Source organism: Hypomesus transpacificus, chromosome 24 (assembly GCF_021917145.1).
Source record: "Hypomesus transpacificus isolate Combined female chromosome 24, fHypTra1, whole genome shotgun sequence".
Taxonomy (NCBI): Eukaryota; Metazoa; Chordata; class Actinopteri; order Osmeriformes; family Osmeridae; genus Hypomesus; species Hypomesus transpacificus.
In genome coordinates, this window is record NC_061083.1 from 5112712 (window position 1) to 5137909 (window position 25198).

Consider the following 25198-nt stretch of genomic DNA (forward strand, 5'->3'; position numbering starts at 1 on the left):
CTTTCGTACTTTATTAAGTGTGTGTTTGTGTGTGTGTGTGTGAGAGAGAGAGAGAGAGAGAGAGAGAGAGAGAGACTTACCCAGGCATAAAACTTAGCTTTGCATCATATAATTATCCACAGTCATCTTTGTCTTACTCTACGCCTTTTGAATTACAACATTTCTCACACTGCAGTCCCCAGCTCAATAGGTGGCGATGTCGAAATAATTTTGTATGTGCAAGCGCATGTCCGTTTCAGTAAATGTCCCAGAATGCAACTGTGTGAATACATTACAAAGCAAGAGTTTTTCTTTATTTTATTCCTAATTTCAAATAGATTGTATTTTTACAGATCACTTGAGAGTAATACATATAATTAAATTATTTCAGCATTTGTTTATCGTATTGAATATGTTTTTTTTATTTTATTCTAACCAATACATGGTTACCTATCACTTTCGTACTAATACTTTGCTCTACCTCTTTAAGAATTGATCCTTTCGAGTTCAATGCATATGATGAATGGGTTCTTCACGGTTATTCTGTGACAGGTGTGACCTCCGTTACGCACCGCGCCTCAGCCCTTCTGAGCTTGACTTGTTAACATCAGTATTATTTCACTTCATAAAAATCGTATTCAATCTCTAAGGCTAGATAAATTGTATATTATCTTCGAAAGGTCTTTAGTTTTGTACATGAATATTGTTGTAACTAGTTATGCGCTAATTTTAAAAAGGCTGACAAAAACGCTATGGAAACAGTTTTTAAAAGGATATTATTAGATACCACCATTTGGTTGGATTTCAAAACCACAGTAAACCACCTGATGGCAGTGGTAAAGCAGTTCTTTAGAGGTTCTGGAACATGTAGGCCGCCGAACAGTAGGTGGCGATAATCAGAATTTCCGAGGTTGTTTGCCATCCTACGTACCCTCAGAAGAAAATTTGTGTCAAGCAAAAAAAAAATGTCGGCTTCCTTGATGTCCATGTGGCTTCACTGACTCGAGCTAGAATAGATATTTCATTCAAATTTATATTTAGATATTTTATTGACAGTTGAAACAGCCGAGAAGCCGTCAACGACACGTTGAAAACGTTTTGAAAATGCAGCACGACGACGTAAGTCACTCCAGTTAGCGTATGCTGGACCAGTAGATTTCTCAGTTTGCTAGCTAGCGTAGCGATAGTCTACTAACATGTTCAACAGGGAATTAAAAGTCCGTGTTTAGATGGTTATCTCTCCAGTAGCTAATTTCGATATTTGGTTTCAGTTTTTTTTAAATTGGGTCTATAAATCTTACCCAGCAAACATGCATACCTAACAGCGGTAACGTTACGGATTCGTCTGTGTGCTAACCAGCTAGCCAAATGCATGGGGAAGGCATGTTAGAACCTGACATCTAGTTCTGACTTGAAATGTTTTGTTCCTATAGGTTATCTGGGACGTTATAGGTAACAAAGCGTTCTGCTCCTTCAAAGTCAAGTAAGTCAGATATGCGCTTGAAGGTTTCCAAACAGCCATACATCCATGACGTTCACTTTTTTTTGTCGTAGGTACCGAGGCTCTACGCTTATGATGTTCATTTTCTCTCAACAGGACAAAAACACAAAACTTCTGCAGGAATGAGTTCAACATAACAGGCCTGTGCAACCGGTCGTCCTGCCCATTAGCCAACAGCCAGTATGCAACCATCAGAGAAGAAAAGGGCAAGTTGTTTTCTAATAACAGCAGACGTGTAGTTTTGTTAGTTTGTCTTTCTATAAAATGTAGTCACTGCTGCTTGAGAGAATCTGGAGATGGTGTCCAATAGAGCTTGACTAAAATGTAATTCTCAAACTACAATGTTTCCACAGGTCAGTGTTTCCTGTATATGAAGGTTATTGAAAGAGCAGCTTTTCCTGCCAGAATGTGGGAAAAGGTAATCCTGAGCAAAACCTTTTACAATACAGCAAAGGGTTGTGTTTTGGTAAGCGGATAAATGACATTTCCTCCATTCGGTCGTGTCTCTCTCAGGTGAAGTTGAGTAAGAACTATGAAAAGGCCCTGGAGCAGATTGACGAAAACCTCATCTATTGGCCTCGCTTCATCAGACACAAGTGTAAACAACGTTTCACCAAGATCACTCAGTATCTCATTCGTATCCGCAAGCTAACCCTCAAACGACAGTAAGGCAGTACCGACCTCGTCTGAACACAAGCTTGGCACCCTGAAGTTTATGTAAGTTAAATGTGCTGTTTGTCATCCTGACAATAATGCCAATGAATGTTTGTTTTTCCAAAGGAGGAAACTGGTTCCCCTCAGCAGAAAAGTGGAACGGAGAGAGAAAAGGAAAGAGGTAAGTTTCGTCTGACTGTTTTATCATTTGTTTTATTTGTTAGCGCCTCAACAACTAATGTGTGCCTTGTCCTCCAGGAAAAAGCCTTGATAGCAGCCCAGCTGGACAATGCCATTGAGAAGGAACTGCTGGAGAGACTCAAGCAGGGAACAGTAAGTGGTTATTGTCCTTTACACAACTTGTGTGTTTGTGTTCCAAAGAGCTTCTTTGTGTTAATCACATTGTCGTGTGTGTGTGTGTTACAGTATGGAGACATCTACAACTTCCCCATCCACGCATTTGACAAGGCTCTGGAACAGCAGGATGCAGAGAGTGAGACTGATGATGAGGAAGAGCAGGAAGAGGATGACGCGGTAAGGAAAATGGGTTGTTCACATGGAGGAGCCACTCGCCTTGTCAGCCTCAAGAGGTTTTGGCTACTCTGTGGATCACAATTACTGTCTCTAATCATAGTTTTGTATGCAGGATGTCGGGAAGAAAGAGTTTGTGGCTGAAGATGAAGTGGATGAGAGTGACATCAGTGATTTTGAGGTAAATATGGTCTTTATCAATGTTAATACTTGCTATTGGCACTTTGTAAAAATAAAATAAAAACCCAGATCAGAAACTCCCGTACTAAACTATTTGATTCATTTAGGACATGAACAACTTGAAGGGAAGCAGCGATGAGGATGACGAGGATGAGTCCAGTGATGAAGAGTCGTCCGAGCAAGAGATGGAGACCGAGGCCTCGGGATCAAAGGTCAAGTCTAAAGGCAAGGCGCCTCTGAAGGGTTCTTTGAGGAAGAAGAGGGCGTATGTGGAGATTGAATATGAGCACGAGACAGACCCAGCCCCCAAGAGCAAGCACACGTAGCTGGAACAACCTGCTGATGGACTCAGTACCTCCCCCTGAGAAATGCCGGCCTGAAAAGAGCATGTATCTCAAACTCTTTCTCCTGCATTTTCACCAGCAAAAAAGGACTTAGCTAAGGCTTTTTTTTATTGGTTGAGTTTTTGTACAATGAATGTGCTGGATTGAGATGAACGTTGTATGTAAGGATCTGAAATAAATATTCTTATGAGAAGAATGAGTCTTTTGTAAACTTAATACACAATACAATGTGCAGACTGTACAATACACAGTACAACGTAAACAACGTATGACATCTCCTTCAATGTGTCCTGCTCCAGATCCAGCACAGGGTCTGAGGGTAGTTCTGGCCCCCCAGTCTGGTATAGGAGGTAGTAGCTCATCCAGCAGTGTTAATGTCTCTGGGATACCATTTGTAGGCAGCAAAGCACAGGAGCACTGGCACAGCCACTGTCCACATCCTGTAGAAGAGTCTGGAACAACAGAACACAACCATCAAGTTTGCTGTGAGATCTCCACATTTGAACGTAGCTGGAAAAGGTATTTCACACACCTGTACTTTTCCCTTGGTAGCGTGGTCCAGCAGTAGCAGGCAGCGCGTGGCTCTGTCCATCAGCTCCTGTCGGACCGCAGCAGACGTGTCCTCTGACGACACGTCAACCAGTAACCTCAGCAGGCTCCTCACCAGCACACTCAAACGACACGCCATCCTACACAGAATGATAATGTGCTGACAGAAGGGCCACAACAGGAAATGGAATCTCTGACCAGACACCCCTGTGTGGGTGTGTCTAGCTGTGACCTCTGACCTTGGCCAGGCTACAGCGATGGTCTTCTCCAGAGCGTCCAGGATGGCGATCCGACTCTGCTCCTCAGGACCATCACACACCTCCAGGTACCCGGTAACAACACGTTCCACACGTTTCAGGTGGCGCACCACCAAGACACCCATCCTGTTCGGACACAGATACAGACCGGCAACTAAGATTTATGTAACTTGGCAAACTTTGAGGCTTTAAGTACCCAACTGATCCATCTATCAATATAGATGGATCAGTTGGGCTGTACAGTTGATTTGTGATGACAGAGCTCATAGTCAAAGTACAGCCTGGTTTACAATCAACCAGGGACCTAGATTGGATTCAGACAATGTGAAGCGCTGTGTGCAGACAGATACAAGCAGCCCACCTGTCTATGAAGAGTGGCAGGATGCCGGCGTAGACCCTGCGCAGAGGCAGCTTGTGTTCCACCTCCATATGGGACAGGACCAGACGCAGCACCGTGTCGTACCGGTTGGGCCTCCGGGAGGCGACAATGAGAGCAGGGGATTTCTCCAACACTGGCAGCAAATCCAGCAGGCATGGCAACACCACCTGAAACAGTAGGGCATTTCAGTACAGCATTAATCAAATACGTGAAAAAACAAAAACGGCTGTGCCCACTACCTGTATGAGCTACAGTCGTGTGGATCTGGTTGTACCTGTATGAGAGGTGCTCCAGATGTGTAAAGGTGGTTGAAGAGGGCGTGGTGGAGAACTTCAGCTCTGTTGTACTGGCGCAGTTCTGCAGCAGGCTGGTACCAGAAGAGGGAAACGTGCAAAACATACATACTGTCAGTATATAAAGAACCACAGCCTTAGTTCAAGTCTATGCAGCTTCCTCTACATTAGGGGTGTTCAATCCTGGTCCTCAGGGGCCACTGTCCTGTATGTTTTAGACGTTTCCCTGCTCCAACACACCTGATTCAAATGAACGTCGTTATCAAGCTCTGTGGAAGCCTGATAACTATTCATTTGAATCAGGTGTGCTCTCAGTTTATTGGAATTCAGTTCCAAACAAAACATTTACTTAATGAATTATGCTATTATGTTCAACAATACAACATCAAATGATGTGATGAAGACTCTGTTTTTAATGCCACAGTTCAACCATTCAAATGATCCAAATTCAGTTTCTTGTGACACATTTCTGTCCATACTGTGAAGATGGGCCTCCTCATTTCCTCCTTCAGACCAAGGCCCTGTCCCACTGAGCCCCTCGCCTCACCACATGACGGAGGAGGTGGTGGAGGCAGCGGACCCCCAGCAGCTTGTTGTCGGAGGAGTAGTCGTCAGACATGAGGAGGGAGGGGGGGAAGAGCCTGTCCAGGTGGTCGGACACACAGCTGCTCTGCGTCTGGAGCAGCACCCAGGCAAACACGTACTTCAGAGCCTCGTTCCTCTTCCAGCTCTCCCTGGCAGAGACGGCCGACAACACACAGGTCACAGACAGAAAGAAGTCACTGGCACAAGGGAAATACAAGCACTCATAGATGAATGCTTCTTACTCTCGTATTTAGACCTATCTAGCCTTTGCCTACAAGCGCACCATTGGTATGTTGTTTTGTATAAAAGCGTCTGCTAATTGAATTCAATGGACATGTAAGTGATGAACTCACTTTGTCAGGTGTGGCTGCAGCAGGTCCAGGACCCCACCCAGGATGCCCGGCAGTTGGTCTGAGGCTTGGCCTGACCCCCCCAGTAGCTGAGCAGGGTTCTCCCAGCCCCCGACACGGAGCAGAGTCTTTACCAGGGAAGAGGCCTCAGTCCTGGAACCCTGGCTGCTCCAGGCTGCTTCCTGCAGGTGGGTCACTGCCAGCACACAGGACTGGGGAGCCAGGAGGGGCAGGAGGGTCAGCCCAAGAGCAGGGGTGGTGAGATAGGGGCAAGAGGAGCCACGCTGGGCATTTCTCAGGTCACCCAGCCTGTCCAACAGGGCAGAGAGCAGGGAGCAGACAGCTGTGGCTCTGGGGGGGACATCCTGATAGGAGCTGGCTGGGAGCGAACCACTGTCACACTCACACAAAGGCAGTGCAGCGTGCTGCACCAGGCATAACATCAAGTCTGCATAGCATCTCCTCACGTCTGTCCCTTGATTGCAGCAGCAGTCTAGGAACAGCCAGTGGGGGTCCGCGTGTCTGACAACCTGCTCCATGGTGTTGAGGAGAGGAACAATCTGGTCAGAGTTGAAACCGGGGGTCCGGAGTTTGTCCTGGAGCTCGCGTAGGACATCGGCAACGGGGGGATGAGCGGGTAGAAAATCAGGATCTCCTGGAGAACGGACCTCCGCCTCAGGAACCCTAGCTATTTGGAGGTCTTGCAGGACACGGGACAAGTCCATATTTAAATGGTAGCTTGTTACCTGTTCTTGCAGAGTTCAAACACAGGCAAGTTAGGAGGAGATAGGAGATACACACACGTGGCCTGGACCGCACCTCTTTCACAACAACATTGGACCAGGATTGTTTCCGCTCAGAACAGCATTCACCCCCAGACTTTAATGAGATGGGGTTAACCGAAATTGAATACTAGCTAACCTCGGACTTTGTGCATGTTGAGTTAACTTATCAATTCCTGAAAGTAGTATGGGTTCTTGGATTGTTACTTACCACTGCGTTGATATTACCCAATTATTTAGTACAAGACGTTTATAAGAAAACGTTTTGAATAAAAAGATCCCGATGAATGTCTTAATTTACAGCAGAGTGAATCCTATGGTCAATTTAAGATATATTCAACCTAGGGCAAAGCAGAAGAGCTTTTCTCTCTAGTAGGGCTAAGCGTTTAGCCTCAAGAAGGAATCTCATTTCCGGGTGGGTTTCAACTTTTCAGAATAAAGGTCCTAACACAATCTGTATTTTGGGGGATTTTGATGTCAGTTCACTTTGACCCAAATGGTAGGACCACAATCAGTTAGGATGCCAGACTGTCAGACTACACCTAAGTTAGACCAGGGCAGTGTTTAAACACCCTCTATGGAAGTGGACTGGTGTCACCTAGTCAGTCCAAACCCTACAGACCAGATAAAAATGAGAATACTCACTCCCTCATTCTATCTCTGTGAGCCTCTCTCTTTCTCGACTTCTGTCTTTCTCCCTCTTTCCTCCATACTCTCTCTTTTGCTTCCCCATCTCCCCTCATCTCTCTCATTCTATCAGTCAGTCCTTCCCTGGCATATTTGTTGTAGTTTTAAAGGCCTGTGTTTCTCTCTGTACACTCCACTGTGAACTACAGTACCCAACATGCCTCAGCAAAGACCAGCACCCCCCCAGGGCATGCCCACCATGATGCACCCGGCACTACCAGTCCCAGGTACACACACGTGCTGCCTCTTTCACCCACCCGAGTCCCCGCAGGCCAACTTGTCCACGGCGCAGCACGGGTACAACCAAACACACATGGCCCACGTGCAGCAGGTGAGCCGGGACACGCCTCCCAGACACATACACACATCCTTCATTATGTGACCAAAAGGAGAAGTGTCTGTTTTAGTTTGTGGAATCTCACATTTACTGTGAATTGATTACTCTGTTCAGGAGAGAAAGAGATATATAATTGTAAAAAAAAATAAGACAGAAAGCGAGAGAGAAACATAGCTGACTATATCCGCGATGTTGCCTTGTTTGTTTTATGAGCTAGCTGCCGGGTTGTTATGCTATCTGCATTAGCTAGCTAGCTCTACTCGTACCGTAAAATGTAATCTTTCACTCTGATTAAAATACAGCAAAGACCATCATGTTAGCCAGCGTATCGGAATTTAGCTTAAGTGTGTGAAAGTTGTATTTTGATCGATATTGCGAGTACGTAAACCCAAATCTGTCTTTGCCATGACGTTATACGAACTACAATTGTAACTTTAGAGAACTACAACTCTGCATGTATCTGTCAGACACGCCCCTGAGCGTGTCTGACAGTTAAATTAACTTTTAATTGATTTGTATTTGTATTATAGTTATTATTGATCACATAGTATTTTTATGGAGTCTTTCAAGGGGCCCCAGGCGGTAGCCTACTGGGTAAATCCGCCCCTGTGTCGATCAGTCCAAGTGCAAGTAGCAGTGAACAATATTTACCTGCTATTAAACACAGAAAACTAACAAATTCCTTAATCATTTCCTACTCCAACTGTGTTGTTACACAAAGTAAATAAAAAAACGACATTTACATTAAGAGTAAACATGTCAGTGTTTCCCCTAGAATTTTTTTTAGCAGTGGGGGCAGGTCAGAAATAAGATTAGCATACTTAAAGACAGCTTACAGTGTGTTCTAAATGGCATAAATGCTGCCAATTAATAATTGACGTAACAACGTATTGTAAATGCAGTGGCCTATAGATTACTCGGAAGCATGTACACTGTCTGCTTCATTTGATCTTGATAGGCTAAGCATTCTGTAGCAAATAATAACAATCTACCCACTATTTATTCATTAAAACTAGGCTACTTAAGCATAATAATGCACCTAAAATACAAACGTGATCGAATCAACAGACGTGGAAAAAAAAAAAATCAACAAAGGGGAAACACTGTATGTATCAATACAAATAACAAGATATACAAGTTTATATAAATATTTTCAGTAACAAACTTGTTTTTCTTCCCGACAGAAATGATCATCTACATGACTGCTGGAAAAGGCACCCCTTCCAGATGGCCTAGAAAACGGACCTTCAACCTCAGATCTTGATCATTGACAAACACGCAAAGCCTTTCCTTCCAACTGTCTTGTTTCCTTCCAACTGTCTTGTTTCCTTCCAACTGTCTTGTTTCCTTCCAACTGTCTTGTTTCCTTCCAACTGTCTTGTTTCCTTCCAACTGTCTTGTTTCCTTCCAACTGTCTTGTTTCCTTCCAACTGTCTTGTTTCCAAATAAAATTATACTTGCTCTTTTACCTGGGCCACATAACACCCAGGTGTCACTGTTGCAAATCATCCAGGGGGGACACGGACCCCCCTGCCCTGGTTCTCCAGGGATTCCAGTCAACTGCAGCGGGTATCGTACCACTCACATGGCACTCCGAGCCCGCCAGTGGCTTTACGCTCACCTGACTCTTCATCGTTGGCGAGCGCCTAACCCATGATGCCACAGAATCCCGGCGATAACAGACCTTTTCTCCGGGCGTTTTTCAAGTGCCTATTCCGACCTGCACTTAAAAATTTGGCATCGAGAATCAAACCTTGAACCTTTCGGTTTCAAGGCAGCCGCTCTCCTCACTGAACCATCCGGGCTATAACAGACCTCTTCTCCGGGCGTTTTTCAAGTGCCTCTTCCAATCTACGCTTTAAAATTTGGCACTAGACTCAATGGGAATCAAACCTTCAACCTTTCGGTTTCAAGGCGGCCGCTCTCCTCACTGAGTCATCCGGGCTATAACAGACCTCTTCTCCGGGCGTTTTTCAAGTGCCTATTCCGACCTGCACTTAAAAATTTGGCATCGAGAATCAAACCTTGAACCTTTCGGTTTCAAGGCAGCCGCTCTCCTCACTGAACCATCCGGGCTATAACAGACCTCTTCTCCGGGCGTTTTTCAAGTGCCTCTTCCAATCTACGCTTTAAAATTTGGCACTAGACTCAATGGGAATCAAACCTTCAACCTTTCGGTATCAAGGCAGCCGCTCTCCTAACTGAGCCATCCAGCTTATAAGAGACTTTTCTCCTGGAATTTTTCAAGTGCCTCTTCCAATCTGCGCTTTAAAATTTGGCACTAAAATCAATGGGAATCGAACCTTCAACTTTCCAGTTTCCAGACAGCTGCCCTCCTCACTGAGCCATTGGGCTTGTGAAGATATGACCACTGCTCTTGGGCACTTAACTGGAATGAAGACACATGCACATTGAGTAGCTAGATTAAAAGTTGGCGAGAATCAAACCAACAATGTTACAACTTCAAGATAGCTGTAGACTCATCATTTGTGATCGCTTAACCCACCATGCCACAGAATCCTGGCGATAACAGACATTTTCTTTGGCCGTCTTTCAAGTGCCTTTTCCAATCTGTACTTAAAGATTTGGCAGCAGCCTTCTTGGGAATCAAATCTCAAAGGGGGTAACCAGAGGGGCCATCACCGTGGTGCAGAGTTCAGCAGGGTAACAGCTGCAGGGAGAAGCTGTTCCCGAACCTGCTGGTCCTGGAACAGAGGATCCTGTAGCGCCTCCCAGGGGGGAGGAGGGCAAACAGTCTGTGGCTGGGGCGAGAGTTGCCCCTGACGATGCTGCGTGCCCTCCACAGACAGCTTTTGTGCTGGACAGCCTCGATGGTGGGGAGTGAGGAAGCAGTGATGCCCTGGGCAGTTTTCACCACCCTCTAAAGAGACTTCCGGTCCGCAACAGAGTAACTGCCATGCCACACCGAGATGCAGTTGGTGAGGATGCTCTCGATGGTGCAGCGGTAGAAGTTCACCAGGATCTGAGGGGACAGATGAGCCTTCTTCAGTCTCCTCGGGAGGAAGAGGCGCTGGTGAGCCTTCTTGACCAGGGTTGAGGAGTTGACAGTCCAAGAGAGGTCCTCGGAGATATGGACACCCAGGAACTTAAAGCTGGCGACACGCTCAACCTCAGGGTTGAGGGCTATGGGGAGCCCTTCAACCTCTTGGTTACAAGACAGCCCCTCTCTCCTCTCTGAACCATAAACTTTATTTGAATATATTCTCATCATATGTGAGATAAGCCTTCCTATAAATATATATATTTCATACTTAACAACATATGCCCGTAATCTACACCGGCTCTAATCTACACAAGCCTAAACCATGAAGCTACACCTGGACAGCACTTAACAGGAGTTAAGCTAATATAACAAATAAAGACCCAAAGAAAATGTCAATGTTTTAATAAAAAAAGGACAGATAAGAAATCAAGGTGTAAATGAAATACATGTCAATGTTTGCTATGAAGTTTAAGATTCCATATAATTGTATGTATGTATCTAATTATAATCATAAAATTGATTTATTTTTTTGGTCCGGGTATGAGTAGATAATAAGTGATAATAGCAGATAAATACTGTTCAGCCAAACCAATGTCCCCTCCAATGACTCCCATCTAAACCAACGACTTTCAGAACTGCACTTGTAATGCTCACATGACATTACAGGCCCTTAAAAACCCGTTCCATAGGGCTGCGCTTTACCATCGCCATCTAGTGTTTCACTGTGAGAACTGAAGCTGTAATTCACACTTTAAACCACTAGGTGGCGGTATTGAAGCGCAGCCCAATGGCACTGTCAAAACAGTGCCCATTAAAAATCTGTTCCATAGGGCTACGCTTTACCATCGCCATCTGGTGGTTTACAATCTGAACTGTACTTGTAATGCTCACATTAAACCTTTAGATGGCGATATTGAGGGGCAACCCAATGGTGGCATTTTAATAGTACCCCGTTAAAAACTGCTTCCAAATCGCTGTAATTTATTAGCTTCATTGGTAACATTAATCTGCAATTAAGTATGAATTAGTCAATAATCGCTAAAAATATAATGTTATTGTAAATATGTATGTCTATTGTATAATCCATGTTTTGTTCACACCGACCAAGTAAACAAGGTTGGGATGTGTGATGTGGAGCTCCCCTGTAGATGGTTTGGTCCATATTAATTAAACTCCTGGACTCATTTTGTCGATGTGATGGGTACTTAATGTTGAATGAATGCCTTAAACAGTGGTCTTTTCTTGATTATGCGCACAAAGACATTTACATTTGAATGAACACAAGTTACTGCATTAAAAACAATCAATGTCTTTAAATTAAAAACATGATGCCACTGATTTGCTTCCATACACCATACATTTGCACGGTACCTGAGTTTTTTTACATTATGGGACGTCACGGTTCAAACACCCTCTGACTGCCAGGAAACGTATAAAAGCTTATGGAATAAAGAATGCAACATACTATACCTCCTGTATATTTTCTAGGCGAACCTATTCAGTTTGTATGTTCTACACTCCGCAGAGCCCCTCCACCCCCACCAGAAGGATCATCTGACAGGAGGACACTAAAGAAGCTCCAGAAGGTTCCACCCCTAAAGACAAAAAGGAAACCTTCATATCCTGTTCCAGCTGCTCAACGAAACCAGGTCTTTCCTCAACAGATGTAATCTCTGTTAGACTAATCTGCACAGTTAAAGGTCAAACAGACAGCATTGGTGACTCAGAGTAGGGTTGTGATCTGATTCTCAGCCCATGTCCCTAATAAGGGACGTCACAATCCTGGCTGTGACGCAGGTCACTTTATAGTCGTCTTTGGAAACAGCTCGGACATGTTTTGCTGGATATACATCCTCCTGGCATCTCCCTGACTAAGTGTACACACACACTCGACTGAGCCACGTGACTATAGGATGGAACCGTCGATTGACACAATATGTAAACACTGATATGGTGTGACAAGGTAGATTAGATATTGTGCAACAGAGAATCCTACAATGGAAGTCTTTCTGACCCGGTCTTTATGGGTAATGATTAGATCCGCTCCATCATGATTGGCTGAATGGAGCAGGTGAGTTCTCACATCGTTGGCCCGCATGGGGGTAAACAGCCGAGGTGATGCAGACCACTCACCACAGAGACATGTTGATTTAGTGACACCGGTGTGACAGCAACGAAGAGGAAATTAAAGATGAAGGGAGATAGCTTGCCGCTTGACACCCAGTCAGACCACGGCTCAACTCTCACCCCACATCACGCCTCTGAGATACACTCGCAATACTGGGTCAAGTTGCAAGAGAAGATATAGATGGTTAGAGCATAACAACTAAAATACGAAAAACCTTGCGAAGGTTTGACAGAGCACAGAGTGAGTATATATATTCATTGTGTGAAATATTGAGTGACTCAAGTGCCAATCGTATGAGATCTTTAATTATGTGCAAAGCCTGCACATGTGTTACATTTACATTAGGACATGGTACAATAATAAGAACAATCTGACAGGACAATTAACAGTCTGGCGGAATGGAACAAGGTGCACATCACTTGAGTATGGAAGATGGTGTATGTATATGTTCCATTAGATGTTAAATAAAATAATAGTACAGTTTGGAGGGATACGAGGATGACTATTTCTACTGTACAAAAACAGTGTTTCCAATGACTGTTTGTAGGGCGGGTTGATATCACACACACACACTCACAAACAAACAGTACGTCTTTGTCTGACATAGCATAAAGGTTCAATTTTCATCAATAATGTGAGTTACGGTTTTTGGCACCATCGTTGTAGTTGTAGTCAACAGTTTTTAAACAATATTTTTCTGAAACACCAACATGCACACTCTTTAGTCTGTGAGTGTTCAAGTGTGTTTTGCGTGTGTTCGTGAGAGTAGTTACGGTCCAGGTCATTCCTCTGTCTCTTCTTCGCTTGCATCACTCAGAGGAAATTCACGACACTCTCTCTGTGTCGTGTTGTAGTTCTTCCTGTGCATGGGACACTCCTGGTCGATTATAGCCTACAACACAAATGCGCTTATTATTGGAAATATATTCAACTGTGTGAGCTCTCAGTTTATAATGATTTTAATCGTTTTATCTTTGTCTAATGGGCGACTGTATAATTAATTCCTGCCGTCTGTTTCAGTTACACCTGTCGCTTTAAAGTAACTGACCCTCCGGCTTTCATCATCATCCTAATGATTCTGCAAAAACCCACATCAAACAGGAGCTTCACTAAAGTATACTTTACTCAATTATAGTTCCGGATGACACGGCTTCTAAACGTTTCTGTCTGAACGTAGAGACCAAAACTGGGGAGAGCACTGTCTTTGAAAGTCTTCTGATTGGCACAGACACAGAAAAACGGAGAAACCAGTAGTACACACACACACACACACACACACAGACATACTGTACACACACACACACACATACTGTACACACACACACACACACACACACACACGCAGGCAAGCACCCACACATGCAGCTCTCCTCCTTGTGTGTGTCAGGACATGTCGTCCCAGACACTGTGGTGGGGGGCGGCATTAACACCGGAGCCAGGTGAAAAGGAACAGGAAAGGCCCAAATATGGTCAGGCGGTTCAAACTTGTTATGATTATTTGTCTGAGCTGGCAGGTGGTTTAAATGCCTAGTCTGGTATCCCGTTAGGATTTGTTTGTTTGTTTGTTGACTTTTTGAATTTACATTTTATCATTTAGCAGACGTTCTTATCCAGAGCGACTTAAAGTAAGCACAGGGACAGTGCCTTGCCCAAGGACACAATGTAATATTGCACGGTCGGGAATCGAACCAGCAACCTTCTGATTAATAGCCTGATTCCCTAACCGCTCAGCCAAATTTGTTTAATACACAAACAGAGTCTGAGGTATGACACTCAGGCACACAAACACATGACTCACCATCTTCTCCTCACGCACGGCTGGGTTCCTGAGGAAGAAGCAGAGAGGCGCGTACAGGATGTTGATGATGCCGATAAGCACCATGAGGTAGGGGAACCCGATGGCTCTCACGAGAGCGCCCCCTGTGGAGGGACCTGGGTCACACAGACAAGAAACAGGTTCAGGTCACAGAAGAACAAAAACGTTTCTTCAGGACTGTGGTAAGCCTGAATGTTTTTACTCACCAACAGCGAAGCCCATACACAAAGCTACATCAGCTATGGCATACACACTGCCGTAGACAGAGGCATGACGTATGTCTACCAGGTATCCCATTATGGCCATCATAGAGGAGTCCACCATACCTGAAACACACAAACAAACAAAGTTTAGCGACAGCTCATTGGCCTACGATCCTTTCTCCATACCTGGCCATTTCCCTAAGACCTACCAATAGCGAAGCCAAGGCCTCCATTTGGACCAATGAGACCGTAGATGCTGGTGGCAAAGGGCACCTGTGGATCAACATGATGTCAACATTTTGTTGCTTAAAGAACTACATCTGGTGCATTTAGAGAGGAAGGGGTCATGATCTTAACAGATGTCACCTTCTAGAACTGCCGTATTAGAATTAGAATCATCACATTCCTCAAAGTACACAGACATCACAGGCCTGCACTGTATACGGTTTAGAAAAGACTACTCACACACAGGAGGCTGATCCCTACGATGAGCATGCCTATCATGGAGCACAGCCACCTGGGGACAGAACACGGCTCAAGCTCCTTACTGGGAACCAATAAAACACTGTGTACTTTGTGTACACAACCTCCGTGAAAGGACACAGTGTATCTTTTGAAAACATCACTCTGTTTGGTGCTGTTAATTGAATCATCACAGCAGCTTTTGGAAAAAGCATTTGCTAAATGAATGACGCGAATGGTAAATGTTTTTAATGGCACAGGGCAGATCGAGGATAGCTTACCTTCCCATTTTATTGGCTAGCAGCCCAAACAGGTTGGTGCCGATGAGGTACGCAATGCTGGCGGGTAAAAAGGCCATGCCTATTGAGACAATAACAGACTGGCAGATGAGAGGAAGAAGGGGTTTCTGGAAGAGGGCGTTTATTTGTTTTCTTATAAATAATTAGAGGGTTTAGGCCTTTTGTATTAGTGACACTGGGTCAATGGGCCATACAAAACACACACTAGGTCAGAGTTTGGGGACTAGAAGTGTGGGGTATCAGCCTGGAGAACTTGAGAAGTAGAGGACGGTCTGGCTAGGGGAAGAGATCCAACAGGAAGTCAAGGAAATTACCCAGCAGCCACTTTGGGGAGCACATGGTCTGCAGCATCCAGATGGGCAGGGTTGGCTCTAGGATGGCCACGCCCATGTTGGCAAAGCACAGGGATCCTGGAAGTGTAAGACAGAAAGTCGGCCATATTGGATACCTTTATTGCTAATACAAAAATGTCAGTGTACAGGTCAGTTCTGTTCTGGTCTGTCCTCACCTGCACTGATGAGAATGTAGGGGTCCTTTAGCAAGGTCAGGAGAGGGGTGCCTTCAACACTCTGTAAACCAGCATAGAGGTCAAAGGTCACACACAGTCATATTCACACACAAACAGACACACCCTGACAAAGGAGACTCACCCCAGGTGAAATCTTGGATGGCTGGAGTATGCAGAGCTGTAAGGCTTGGTGTTGGGGAGGGGGGGGGGGGGGGGGTTAGGGTTAGGGTCTTCAGGTCTAAATTCAGGTTGTGTTTAATCACAAATCTTAAGTCTTGCTGCTCCTCTCTTAATGAAACCATCGCATTGTCATGTTATATATGCTCACCTCCATCAAACACTGCCAGAAAGGCCAGGATCAGGAACGGAGCACGCTTCCCCACAAACTCATACATCACACTGCCAAACGGAGCTCCAACTGTCCAACACAAAACAGACAGCTGACTTATAGAAGCTGAAACTCGAGGAGAAGAGAGAGGAGAGGAGAAGAGAAGAGAGAGAGAAAGAGAGAGGAGGGAAGAGAAGAGAAGAGAGAGAAGAAGAGAGAGGAGATAAGAGAGAAGAAAAGAGGGGGAGCAGAGAGAGAAGAAGAGAAGAGAGGAGAGATGTTCTCACTCAGGACTCCCATGGCCAGTCCTCCCAGAGCGATCCCCATGGCGATGCCCCTCTCTTCATCATCTGTGTAAACACTGGCCAGCATGCCCAAACCTACCGGACAAACACAGCCAGGGTTGCTACACACTTATTTATGATTTTCAAACACTAGATATCATGAACATCAACACCATAAATATGTCTACATCTACAGGACAGATTAGCTTATCCAAACAAACTTCAGAAAACTTTACAAACCATGTGGCAATCAAGGTTCTAGTACCTGCCACAGAGGAGAATGAGGAACCGATTCCCTGAAGAGACCGCGCAAAAAACAACAAGGCGTATGTTCCTGAGAAGGCAAACACTGGTACGCAGAAAGAAACGTAATTGTAGAACATGTGCAAACAGTTTTAACGGAACAGTTACCACTCATTCAATGCAATAGTACAATGCTGTCATCATATAATTTAAAAGTTGAACCGAATAAATGATTGTCAGTGATGAAATAGGTCACCACGCTGTAAAACAGAGCTGCTTACTGATGGTGGAGACGAACATGATGAGGAACCCAGCAAACATGGGGATATGATATCCAACCCTGCAGTGGACAAAAGAGCGTGACAGTATGGATGCATGAGAGTTTTCCACCCCTGGCCTATCCCCTGGCCTCTTCCCTGGCCACTTCCCTGGCCTCTCCCCTGGCCTTTCCCCTGGCCTATCCCCTGGCCTATCCCCTGGCCTCTTCCCTGGTCACTTCCCTGGTCTCTTCCCTGGTCTCTTCCCTGGCCTCTCCAACCCCACCCTGCAACCCCAACCCAGCCTTGTACCTGTTGGTCAGAGGACCAACAAAGGGGTTGACCAGCAGCTGCACCAGGGCCTTCGAGGCAAACAGGAGGCCCACACGCACATTCTCCTCCTCCAGGAACTGGCTGTCCTCCTGGCAGCCCGCCTGGGTGGAGTTAGTGCTGCCATCATCCTCCTGGGAGAGGTTGCCGGGTGAGCTGGTCTCAGGCCCCCACAGGTTGTAGGTGGTGTTGTCATAGAGGGAGAGGACCAAGGAGAGAGCGCCCCCCCCAGGGGCCTGTGGTGTGGGGGAGAGCGCTGGGCTTGGCTGGAGGGGGGGCAGTGTCTGGCTTTCGTGCTCTATGGCATATAGGAAGGTGGGGATGATGGGCACTGTAGGGGAACAGACAGGACAGGTTAGCCCTTTTTTGGGCACAGCATGCTCTTTACAAGACAGAGTGTGGAACAGAGGTAAGGCCACACATATGTGCATGTCTGTGCATGTTTGTGTTTGTGTGTGTGTGTGTGTGTGGGTGTGCATGTGTGTGTGTGTATGGTCTTGAGCAGGGAAGCTAGCCTGGCCCCAGATGCGCTCTGTCTAGTTGAGTCTGACTCACTCCCTCTCCTTTGCTCTGCTCAGAAGGGCACGGGGATGAATGTCAAGGCGGCAAACTGTGCTGTCTTCATACCATGGGCACCTCCTTCAATACCCAGATGCTTTACGGCTGTGTGTGTGTGTGTGTATGTGTGTGTGTGTACTCACCGACCACAGTGAGCAGCATGTTGTCCAGCAGCAGAGCTACACACACCACCACCAGCACCAGCCTGGGGGAACCTCTGCTGGGCTGCAGCCACTCCACTGGGTTCAGCACAGACATGGCTCTCAACAACACACCCTCAGACTACAGCTACACACCCTCAGACTACAGCTACACACACACACACACACACACACACACCCATGTGTACAAAAGCACATTCATGTGGAGAGACAAACGCAGTCATGTGAAAATACACGTAAAGACACATCAATCTGCTTGTTTGCTTGCATGTGTCAGCCAGAAAGTCAACCAGTCGACCGACCAGCCAGCCAGCCGGCCAGCCTGTCATTCAGTCTGCCCGTCTGGTTCTCCTGGGCAGATGGTTATCTACATGGCTGATTGTTTTAGGTATTTTTTTTCTCTCTCAAGAATAGAATTATCTCTTCTCCAGGGCATGCATCCCCCCCCCCCGCCGCCCCCTCCATCTCTCTTTCTCTCTTTCTATTTCTGCCCTCGCTGAACTCTTCAGACCTCCAACGCCAGCACCAGCACCAGCCCCTGCTCACATCCTGAGTCCCAGCCCCACCTTGCAAGGTTCAGCTCCAGACATTTTTCATTTTCTGTTGCATGAAAAACATTCTGTTCTTCTTTATGTTCTGTCATTCTCTTCTAGTCTACGTATCTTTATATGTTTTACAGTTTCAAATGACAACTCTAGGCTTCATAGCAGTTTACACATTCTAAACTATGACCATAAAACTATACATTTTATACCAACCATTATACAATTAACATTTTACTGTTTTCCAAGTCAATACAAATGTTACCACTTCATTCAACGTATCATTGAATAATAAAACAATAAATGTTAAACATTTGTTTTCATAGTGACCAACTTTATTGGTCACCATAATTGTAAGTCACTAGATCTTAAGTCTCAGTCCTCTCAGAGGGAGTCCAGCTTACCTCCAGTAGCATCCCGCGCCTTCACAGAAGAGCAGCTAGTTGTGATGTTCAACACTGCTGTCTCTATTTAAGACCTCATGAAGACTGTCCTCTCTTCATACGGTACTCTACGCCTCACCCCCTCAATAAGAGAAACACACACAAGCAGAAGAACACACACACAAGCAGAGGAACACACACACACACACACTCCCCCTGACCTAAGTGTGCTCTGCGTCACAGAGGGAAGTAATTGTCTGCATCTGCAGTTCTGTATTGAAGAGAGGCATAACCTGCAGGCTGCAGGAGCTGACAATAAGCCGTTATCTGTAATCAGCCACACTACACCCCCGCCCCCCCCTGGCTGGACGGCAACCTGACCCTCTCACCAGGCCCACTCCAACGGCAGTTCTGTCAACAGTACATCCCCCAAAGCACCAGGTAACCATAACTGGAAACACTGTAAACAATGACAGCGTCTGGTCTTCCAATTCAGGGACCCGCTGCATGGTCAACATGGATTAAGACGGTACAAATATAGGAGAGCGTAGCCTTATGGAAGCAAATCAGTAACATCATGTTTTGAATTTTAAAAGGAATTGAAAACGTAATATTGACATTTAAACACCAACAAATTTGTTGGTTTTGAATTCAACTCTTTAAAAGGACATTCTGATCCAAAAATTCAAGGTTCGGAAATTCAGGTTGCCCAAATTCGAATGGTAAGACTCAGATTAAAAAAATTATATCCTAAAAGATTTTGGGCGAATAAATTCAGATTGCAACATCTGGGATTCCATGGATAGGTAAGGCAATCGAGCCTGAATGCAATCGAACCATCTCACTTCTCCGACAGAGCTCTGCTTGCCTCAGACCGGACCTCCTCAGACTCCAAGCTGTGATTGTATGACTATTGTATCAATATTTTGGGGGAGATCAGAATTTCACCATTCGAATGTCAGAAGCCTGAATTTTTGGGTCAGTTTTTTTTTTAACCTGAAATAAATTCATGTTTCCATAAAGAGGTTAATTCAAAAACAACAAATTCGGTGGTTTTGAATTAATATTAAATGCCTTTTAGAATTTTAAACAATGATTTGCTTCCATAGCGCCTTAATTGGGGTTTACAGTCTCCTGCAAATGCAGTTTGTTAATTAACGCGCTGACGCTCTGTCAGATGAAAAACAGACGGAAGAGAGATTGAACTTCAACAACTGCAATCAAATTATTTTTCCTGAGGTATCAAGAGATGGGAGACAGCGAGGTAGAGATTAGAGGTGGGGGGGACTGAGCAGTCATCTGATATCTTCCTCTGAACTCACGTGCTTCTTGTCGTTGCTGTCTGGTGGCCAAGCTTTGTAAAGGTAAAAGTAATGTACTAAGTAGAAGCGTAAATAGTTCAAGAACTTCAAAAGATGAAATGTCGTAGGGACGGTGGTGGTGCGCGACTTTCATCCAACATCCTTCATGATGTACTCATATTCACATGGTCTAGCTTACATGATCAGCTTCATGTCTTTTTCATATCGACAGCCAATCTCTAAAGGTGAGACTCTGAGATGGCAATCTTTCCTCCGACCATCAAACACTTTAACAAGATCAATGCCAGTTTCCTTTGCTTGTGATCTAAACATGCATGTGTTCCGGTCGGTCAGGAAGCCACGTTCATCCGTCGACTGATGCGGTTTGTTCAAAGAATATTTGATATTAATCAAAAAATACATTTCAAAGGGCCTCTGCGGGGCGGAGGGTTTGGGATGTTAGCCTGCGGATGTATGAAAGAGCTAAAGTAGCTTTACAGCCTGCGGGTGGTCGGCCAGCAAAGGCGTAGCCTATAAGTAGGCTAGGACCGTAAAGCTCACCTGTTCACAAGACAAGGCAGATCACCTGTTCTGTGCCAGTGATTAATAGCACATGTTCCTATTCGAATTGTAGGGGAACTAGCTCAAGCTTGTGGGACTAATTTTCCAACGTGACAAAATGTGGACCCCCACGATCACTTTTCTTCTCATGTGTTCATATTGTGCCGTGCGTTGCTTAGATTCGAACGTGATTCGATCCTCCAAAGAAGTAACGGATCCGGTGGACCAGGTGAGCGGTTGTGCACCTGCTGGATTTGTCTGTGGTTGCTGGAGAATGTGTTTTTGACAGTGTTTAACTTTGGTAGATAGAGTATTAATGTGCGCTTGTGCTTGACAGCAACGTTCGCAAAGTGGCTCAGACAGTGAAGTGCACAATTCTGGAAACGCTCGTCGCAGGGTAGATACCTCCTCTAACCGTCACAGCAGCCGCAGTGCTTTGGAGGTGAGTGGCGTCATTGTTTAAGCCGTTTGCTAGTGTGAGTGAGATGCCGGTGTTTTAAGTGGCACTCATAGAAAATAACTTTTTTTCAGCGTGAAACCTGCCGTAACAAATCGAAAAGGAACAGGACTTCCATCAGACATCCAACTTCTCCTGAAAACAAAGAGAAAGGTGGGGAGATGGCAATCATCAAAGTGTTAAACCTACTTGTTTTTAATATGCAAAGTTTGACTGTAAGCTTATGCTTAGTTATGCACAAAACGCACACTGAATCCCACTTTCGGAAAGTAGTTAATACGCTGTGCTGGTTTTTAAACGTTTTAAATTAAGAGCGTTTTCCTCCTTTCCCCCCTCAGTACCAGAAAGGGGCCCATGTGTGCGTTCGGGAGACTGCGGAGAAGGGCTGTGCTGTGTCCGTGATGGGAGAGGAAAAAGTTGTCAGCGTATTCCGGTGGAAGGCGAGGCGTGTTTACTGCGAGGGCGTTCAAAGGTGCGCAGAAGAAACCTGGAACGCTGTGACTGCGGACATGGTTTGGCGTGTCGTGGGAATGAAAACTCCAGAGGCCTAGGAGTCTGTCGACCTAAGCAGCGAAGGGAAGCCAGACACTCCAAGAGATTGGCTGAGAGAAAGTGTGGATGAACTTTACAACTAAACAATCCACAATACTTTAGTTTTAGTAAAGTGGACCTTGCATTAGTTTTGTGGAAACACGCATATGTCGCTTAATGTTTCTTCAGAGGCTTTCGCAATAAATTAAGACAGCACTATGGCGCCATCTACTGGTGAGATGCGGGTATCTTAAGGTGGCGCCCATTTCCTGGTAATACAACTGCGCAATTTTTTATCACTGCCCTGCCCAGTGTAGAAAGTCAGTAATGCCCTGTAATATTTTCCCCAAGCCATGACTGCTTTGCACAATAAAAGACTGGTTCTTTCATAAGTAAATTGTCTGTTATGGTAGAAAAAAATAAGTAGGCTACAACATTTTCAAACAACATTTGATTAAATACCAACAAAATGAAGGCATTTGTTCCCCTTTATTTTTTTTTGATTTAACAAACCGTTGGACTTGAAAAAAATAAATGCAAAAGAAACTCTTGAAGGCAAGTCACAGATGCAACAAGTTTGGACAAGGAACAGAATGGCAAGGGAAGTAACAAATATCCATGGTTAGGAATGTTGAGGTTTAAAGGGGGAGGGGGGGGGCAGGATGGTAAGCTACAGGGCAGCAAGAGTGAGGGGGTGATGTTGGCGGGGGGCACATTCAAAGCTGGCCACAGTCGGAAACGGTGATCTTGGCCTTGGTCTTGCCACTGCTGGAGCCATAGGACTCACACTTCTTGATGATGTCTGTGCCCTCGAGGACCTGTCCAAACACAACATGCTTCCCGTCCAGCCTGAGGAGCAAAAAACACAACCCATGAGCTTGGTTCCAACTCAGGCTGCTACAGACACCTCCACAGCCACTTAAAATAGCCCTGACAACACACTTGAAACAAGACTACTAAGTAGCTTTAATCAATTCTCTGTGAAGACCGGCATTGTCGATTTACCAGTTGGTGTCGGCTGTGCAGATGAAGAACTGGGACCCGTTGGTGTTGGGTCCAGCGTTGGCCATGGACAGACAGCCCATGCCAGTGTGCTTCAGGTTGAAGTTCTCATCGGGAAACTTGTTGCCGTAGATGGACTTTCCCCCAGTTCCGTTGTGGTTGGTGAAGTCCCCACCCTAAACGTACACACACAATCTAGATTACTACGCAAACAGATGGTATTCCCACCATGTTGGATAGAATCTCAGATTACAGAACAGACCCATATCCTAGACCTACATATTTGTAAGCATTTTTTAATTCTTTAAATACTCAGGTCCTTAAACTACACTGAATGGTTACATGCGTTACTGGGAAAATGGCACATCATTTCAACCCAAACAGATCACTAACTGACGTAGCTCAACCTTAACCATTACAGGCAAGGTATCAGATAGCTGACCCTGGCACAATCCCAAACACCATACCTGGCACATGAAGCCGGGGATGACACGGTGGAAAGTGGAGCCCTTGTAACCAAAACCCTTCTCGCCGGTGCACAGGGCACGGAAGTTCTCTGCGGTCTTGGGAACCACATCAGACCTCAGCTGCACATAAAAACAGTATGGTTAGATCAGAGTTCAACTGAATTGAAGCAGGTTAGCAAGTATAGGCACTTTTTAGAACCCATCCCTGACGTTCTGTTGCCCATGACAGCACGTTATCAACCATGCAAGGAGCAAGTGTGTGGGGGAGGGGGGGTCGTCGTCAATGCAGACCCGCTATAGCTGCAGTAAAACGAAACGGTTGGGTCGCTAGATGTGCTGATGGCAGCTGTAGGGGCCTTTACTGCGCACCTGCTCAGGCACACATGCGCGACCAGTCAAATATCACAGAATAAATCAAGTGGGGTTGGTGAGGGCGAGTCTCTTCTGGTGCAATTTGATCCCGACATTCCAACTTGGCCAAAAGCAAATTAGCAAACGAGAAAGACAAGTCACGCAATTTGGTGTCCGCGATACGCCGTTAAGCCACAACATGTTTCAGTGGCTAAAAACGCACACCATGAATACAATAAGCGCAAACTGAGCGTTATCTTTTGCAAATGTACACTGACATGCTGGATCAATTGACGCATTAACATTTCCCGGTGCCATGGCTATTTGATATGATTGACAACGGGTAGCCGTTGTCCGACGCCTACTGAACAACGATGCAGGTTTGAAAGCAATGAGTACTACAAAGAATGGCGCGCGGCCTAGCTGGTTAGTCGCAGTCATTCATTTACACTGGGCGTTGACGAACAGCTAAATGTACTTAAGGGGCAAAATGCGCTTGCCAAACATCCTAGAAATTTTCAAGTAGTACAACATCATAAGAAGCGACATTGTGCCATTGATACGTTAAGGGATAAATCGCACCATACGCAGGCTAGTTTGGGTAGCTAGCCAACAAGGAAAATGGCGCATTCAACGCCAAGTCAATGTTCATGCGTAGAGCTAGCGGCTAAAAAAACACATAGTAGTTACGTCGAGGGATTCAATTAAAAGTACCTCGTCACTTAACTCAATGTTGACTTCTAAAGTTTGTTTAAAAAGTACACAAGGCAAGATACCGCCAATCCAAAATAATGTGCCTATATATTGTGGCAACAATACAATGGTTTGCGAAGTTTCCGGGTGCACGTGCACATGGCTTTCTTAACCAAGTTACTCGTGACAGTTGCAAGCTGCACCCCTCTGCCCATTCTCCATCTCAACCGCTTTGGAGCTGCTACCGTTAGCCAAGTTAGCTTATGGGTAATCAGCCAATCACAAATATTTAAACTAAGTTCGCCAATGCTAACATTTCCTTACCTCCATAGTAACTCTGCCGAGAACTTTACCGTCTGCCGAGATTTCGAAAAAGACTTTGGGTAGTGCCATGTTGGCTGATAGTTAACGGGAGGATTCTGTACCAAATGAGGGCCTAACCACGCAAGAAACAGAAGAAAATGGAGTAGTTAGATTTGGATATATATACTGTGAGAGAGGACGGTCCAAAATGGTCAGGAGTCAATGAGAATCTTAGATAGTTTAGTTGACGTGTTTTTCCACGAATCACGTTTCACATTGGCTGATGGCTCCGCCCATTTTTCAAGGCGCACTGGATATGATTCGCTAATTATTCACAGGGTGGAGTTTTCCCTTTTCGAGCTATTCCCGTTGGTCATAAATGACTCGATGAACGCCGACACGGCGAACCAAGACAACCAAATTGAGTAACCTGCATACCGGCGCATTTTTGATTGACAGAATGTTCTACCACACAGCTCGTGGCTAGAATGCCTTCTGTGGCAGCTGCGAAATACATCGGGGTGTGGCTGGCAAACTCTGCACTTCAAACTTATTGAAGATTCATATCATTCAACAACGACCCATAACTAATTTATTTTCTCTCAATACTTTGTTTAA

The 25198-nt window shown here is 45.3% G+C and overlaps 5 protein-coding genes across 7 annotated transcripts; 2 read left to right on the top strand and 3 right to left on the bottom strand.

Moving 5' to 3' along the window:
- Positions 1–906: 906 nt before the first annotated feature.
- Positions 907–3385, top strand: mak16 (MAK16 homolog (S. cerevisiae)). The gene is made up of 10 exons (XM_047048601.1): positions 907–1098; positions 1413–1462; positions 1577–1686; positions 1834–1898; positions 1994–2145; positions 2261–2315; positions 2393–2467; positions 2561–2668; positions 2781–2846; positions 2953–3385. Exons 1-10 carry the CDS (start codon positions 1084–1086, stop codon positions 3169–3171), a joined length of 915 nt encoding a protein of 304 aa, XP_046904557.1. The 5' UTR covers positions 907–1083; the 3' UTR covers positions 3172–3385.
- Positions 3386–3464: 79 nt separating this feature from the next.
- On the bottom strand, positions 3465–6793 carry tti2 (TELO2 interacting protein 2). 2 transcript variants are annotated; one of them, XM_047048600.1, is made up of 8 exons: positions 6596–6793; positions 5606–6348; positions 5215–5401; positions 4649–4741; positions 4357–4541; positions 3978–4121; positions 3722–3878; positions 3465–3641 (listed from the first exon to the last, which is right to left on the bottom strand). In XM_047048600.1, the coding sequence occupies exons 2-8, from the start codon at positions 6325–6327 to the stop codon at positions 3561–3563; spliced, it is 1569 nt and encodes a 522-aa protein (XP_046904556.1). In that variant the 5' UTR covers positions 6328–6348; positions 6596–6793; the 3' UTR covers positions 3465–3560. The 2 variants fall into 2 exon arrangements, with proteins under 2 accessions (XP_046904556.1, XP_046904555.1); XM_047048599.1 differs by having other exon boundaries at positions 5606–6353.
- A 6048-nt stretch (positions 6794–12841) lies between these two features.
- On the bottom strand, positions 12842–19208 carry LOC124486650 (chromaffin granule amine transporter). The gene is made up of 16 exons (XM_047048390.1): positions 18936–19208; positions 17972–18137; positions 17253–17601; positions 16965–17023; positions 16706–16789; positions 16444–16536; positions 16157–16246; positions 15971–16014; positions 15829–15889; positions 15635–15730; positions 15303–15381; positions 15025–15076; positions 14769–14832; positions 14563–14682; positions 14339–14472; positions 12842–13432 (listed from the first exon to the last, which is right to left on the bottom strand). The coding sequence occupies exons 2-16, from the start codon at positions 18084–18086 to the stop codon at positions 13322–13324; spliced, it is 1551 nt and encodes a 516-aa protein (XP_046904346.1). The 5' UTR covers positions 18087–18137; positions 18936–19208; the 3' UTR covers positions 12842–13321.
- Positions 19209–20037: 829 nt separating this feature from the next.
- Positions 20038–22353, top strand: LOC124486788 (dickkopf-related protein 4-like). Of its 2 annotated transcripts, none has more exons than XR_006958301.1 (5): positions 20038–20278; positions 20956–21005; positions 21114–21218; positions 21308–21386; positions 21572–22353. XR_006958301.1 is itself a non-coding variant. In XM_047048609.1 (5 exons), exons 1-5 carry the CDS (start codon positions 20382–20384, stop codon positions 21853–21855), a joined length of 597 nt encoding a protein of 198 aa, XP_046904565.1. In that variant the 5' UTR covers positions 20316–20381; the 3' UTR covers positions 21856–22353. The 2 variants fall into 2 exon arrangements, 1 of the variants encoding a protein (XP_046904565.1); XM_047048609.1 differs by lacking the exon at positions 20038–20278 and adding an exon at positions 20316–20460.
- Positions 22235–24744, bottom strand: ppiaa (peptidylprolyl isomerase Aa (cyclophilin A)). Its single transcript, XM_047048610.1, has 4 exons — positions 24602–24744; positions 23234–23353; positions 22770–22942; positions 22235–22613 (listed from the first exon to the last, which is right to left on the bottom strand). The coding sequence occupies exons 1-4, from the start codon at positions 24668–24670 to the stop codon at positions 22481–22483; spliced, it is 495 nt and encodes a 164-aa protein (XP_046904566.1). The 5' UTR covers positions 24671–24744; the 3' UTR covers positions 22235–22480.
- Positions 24745–25198: the final 454 nt, after the last annotated feature.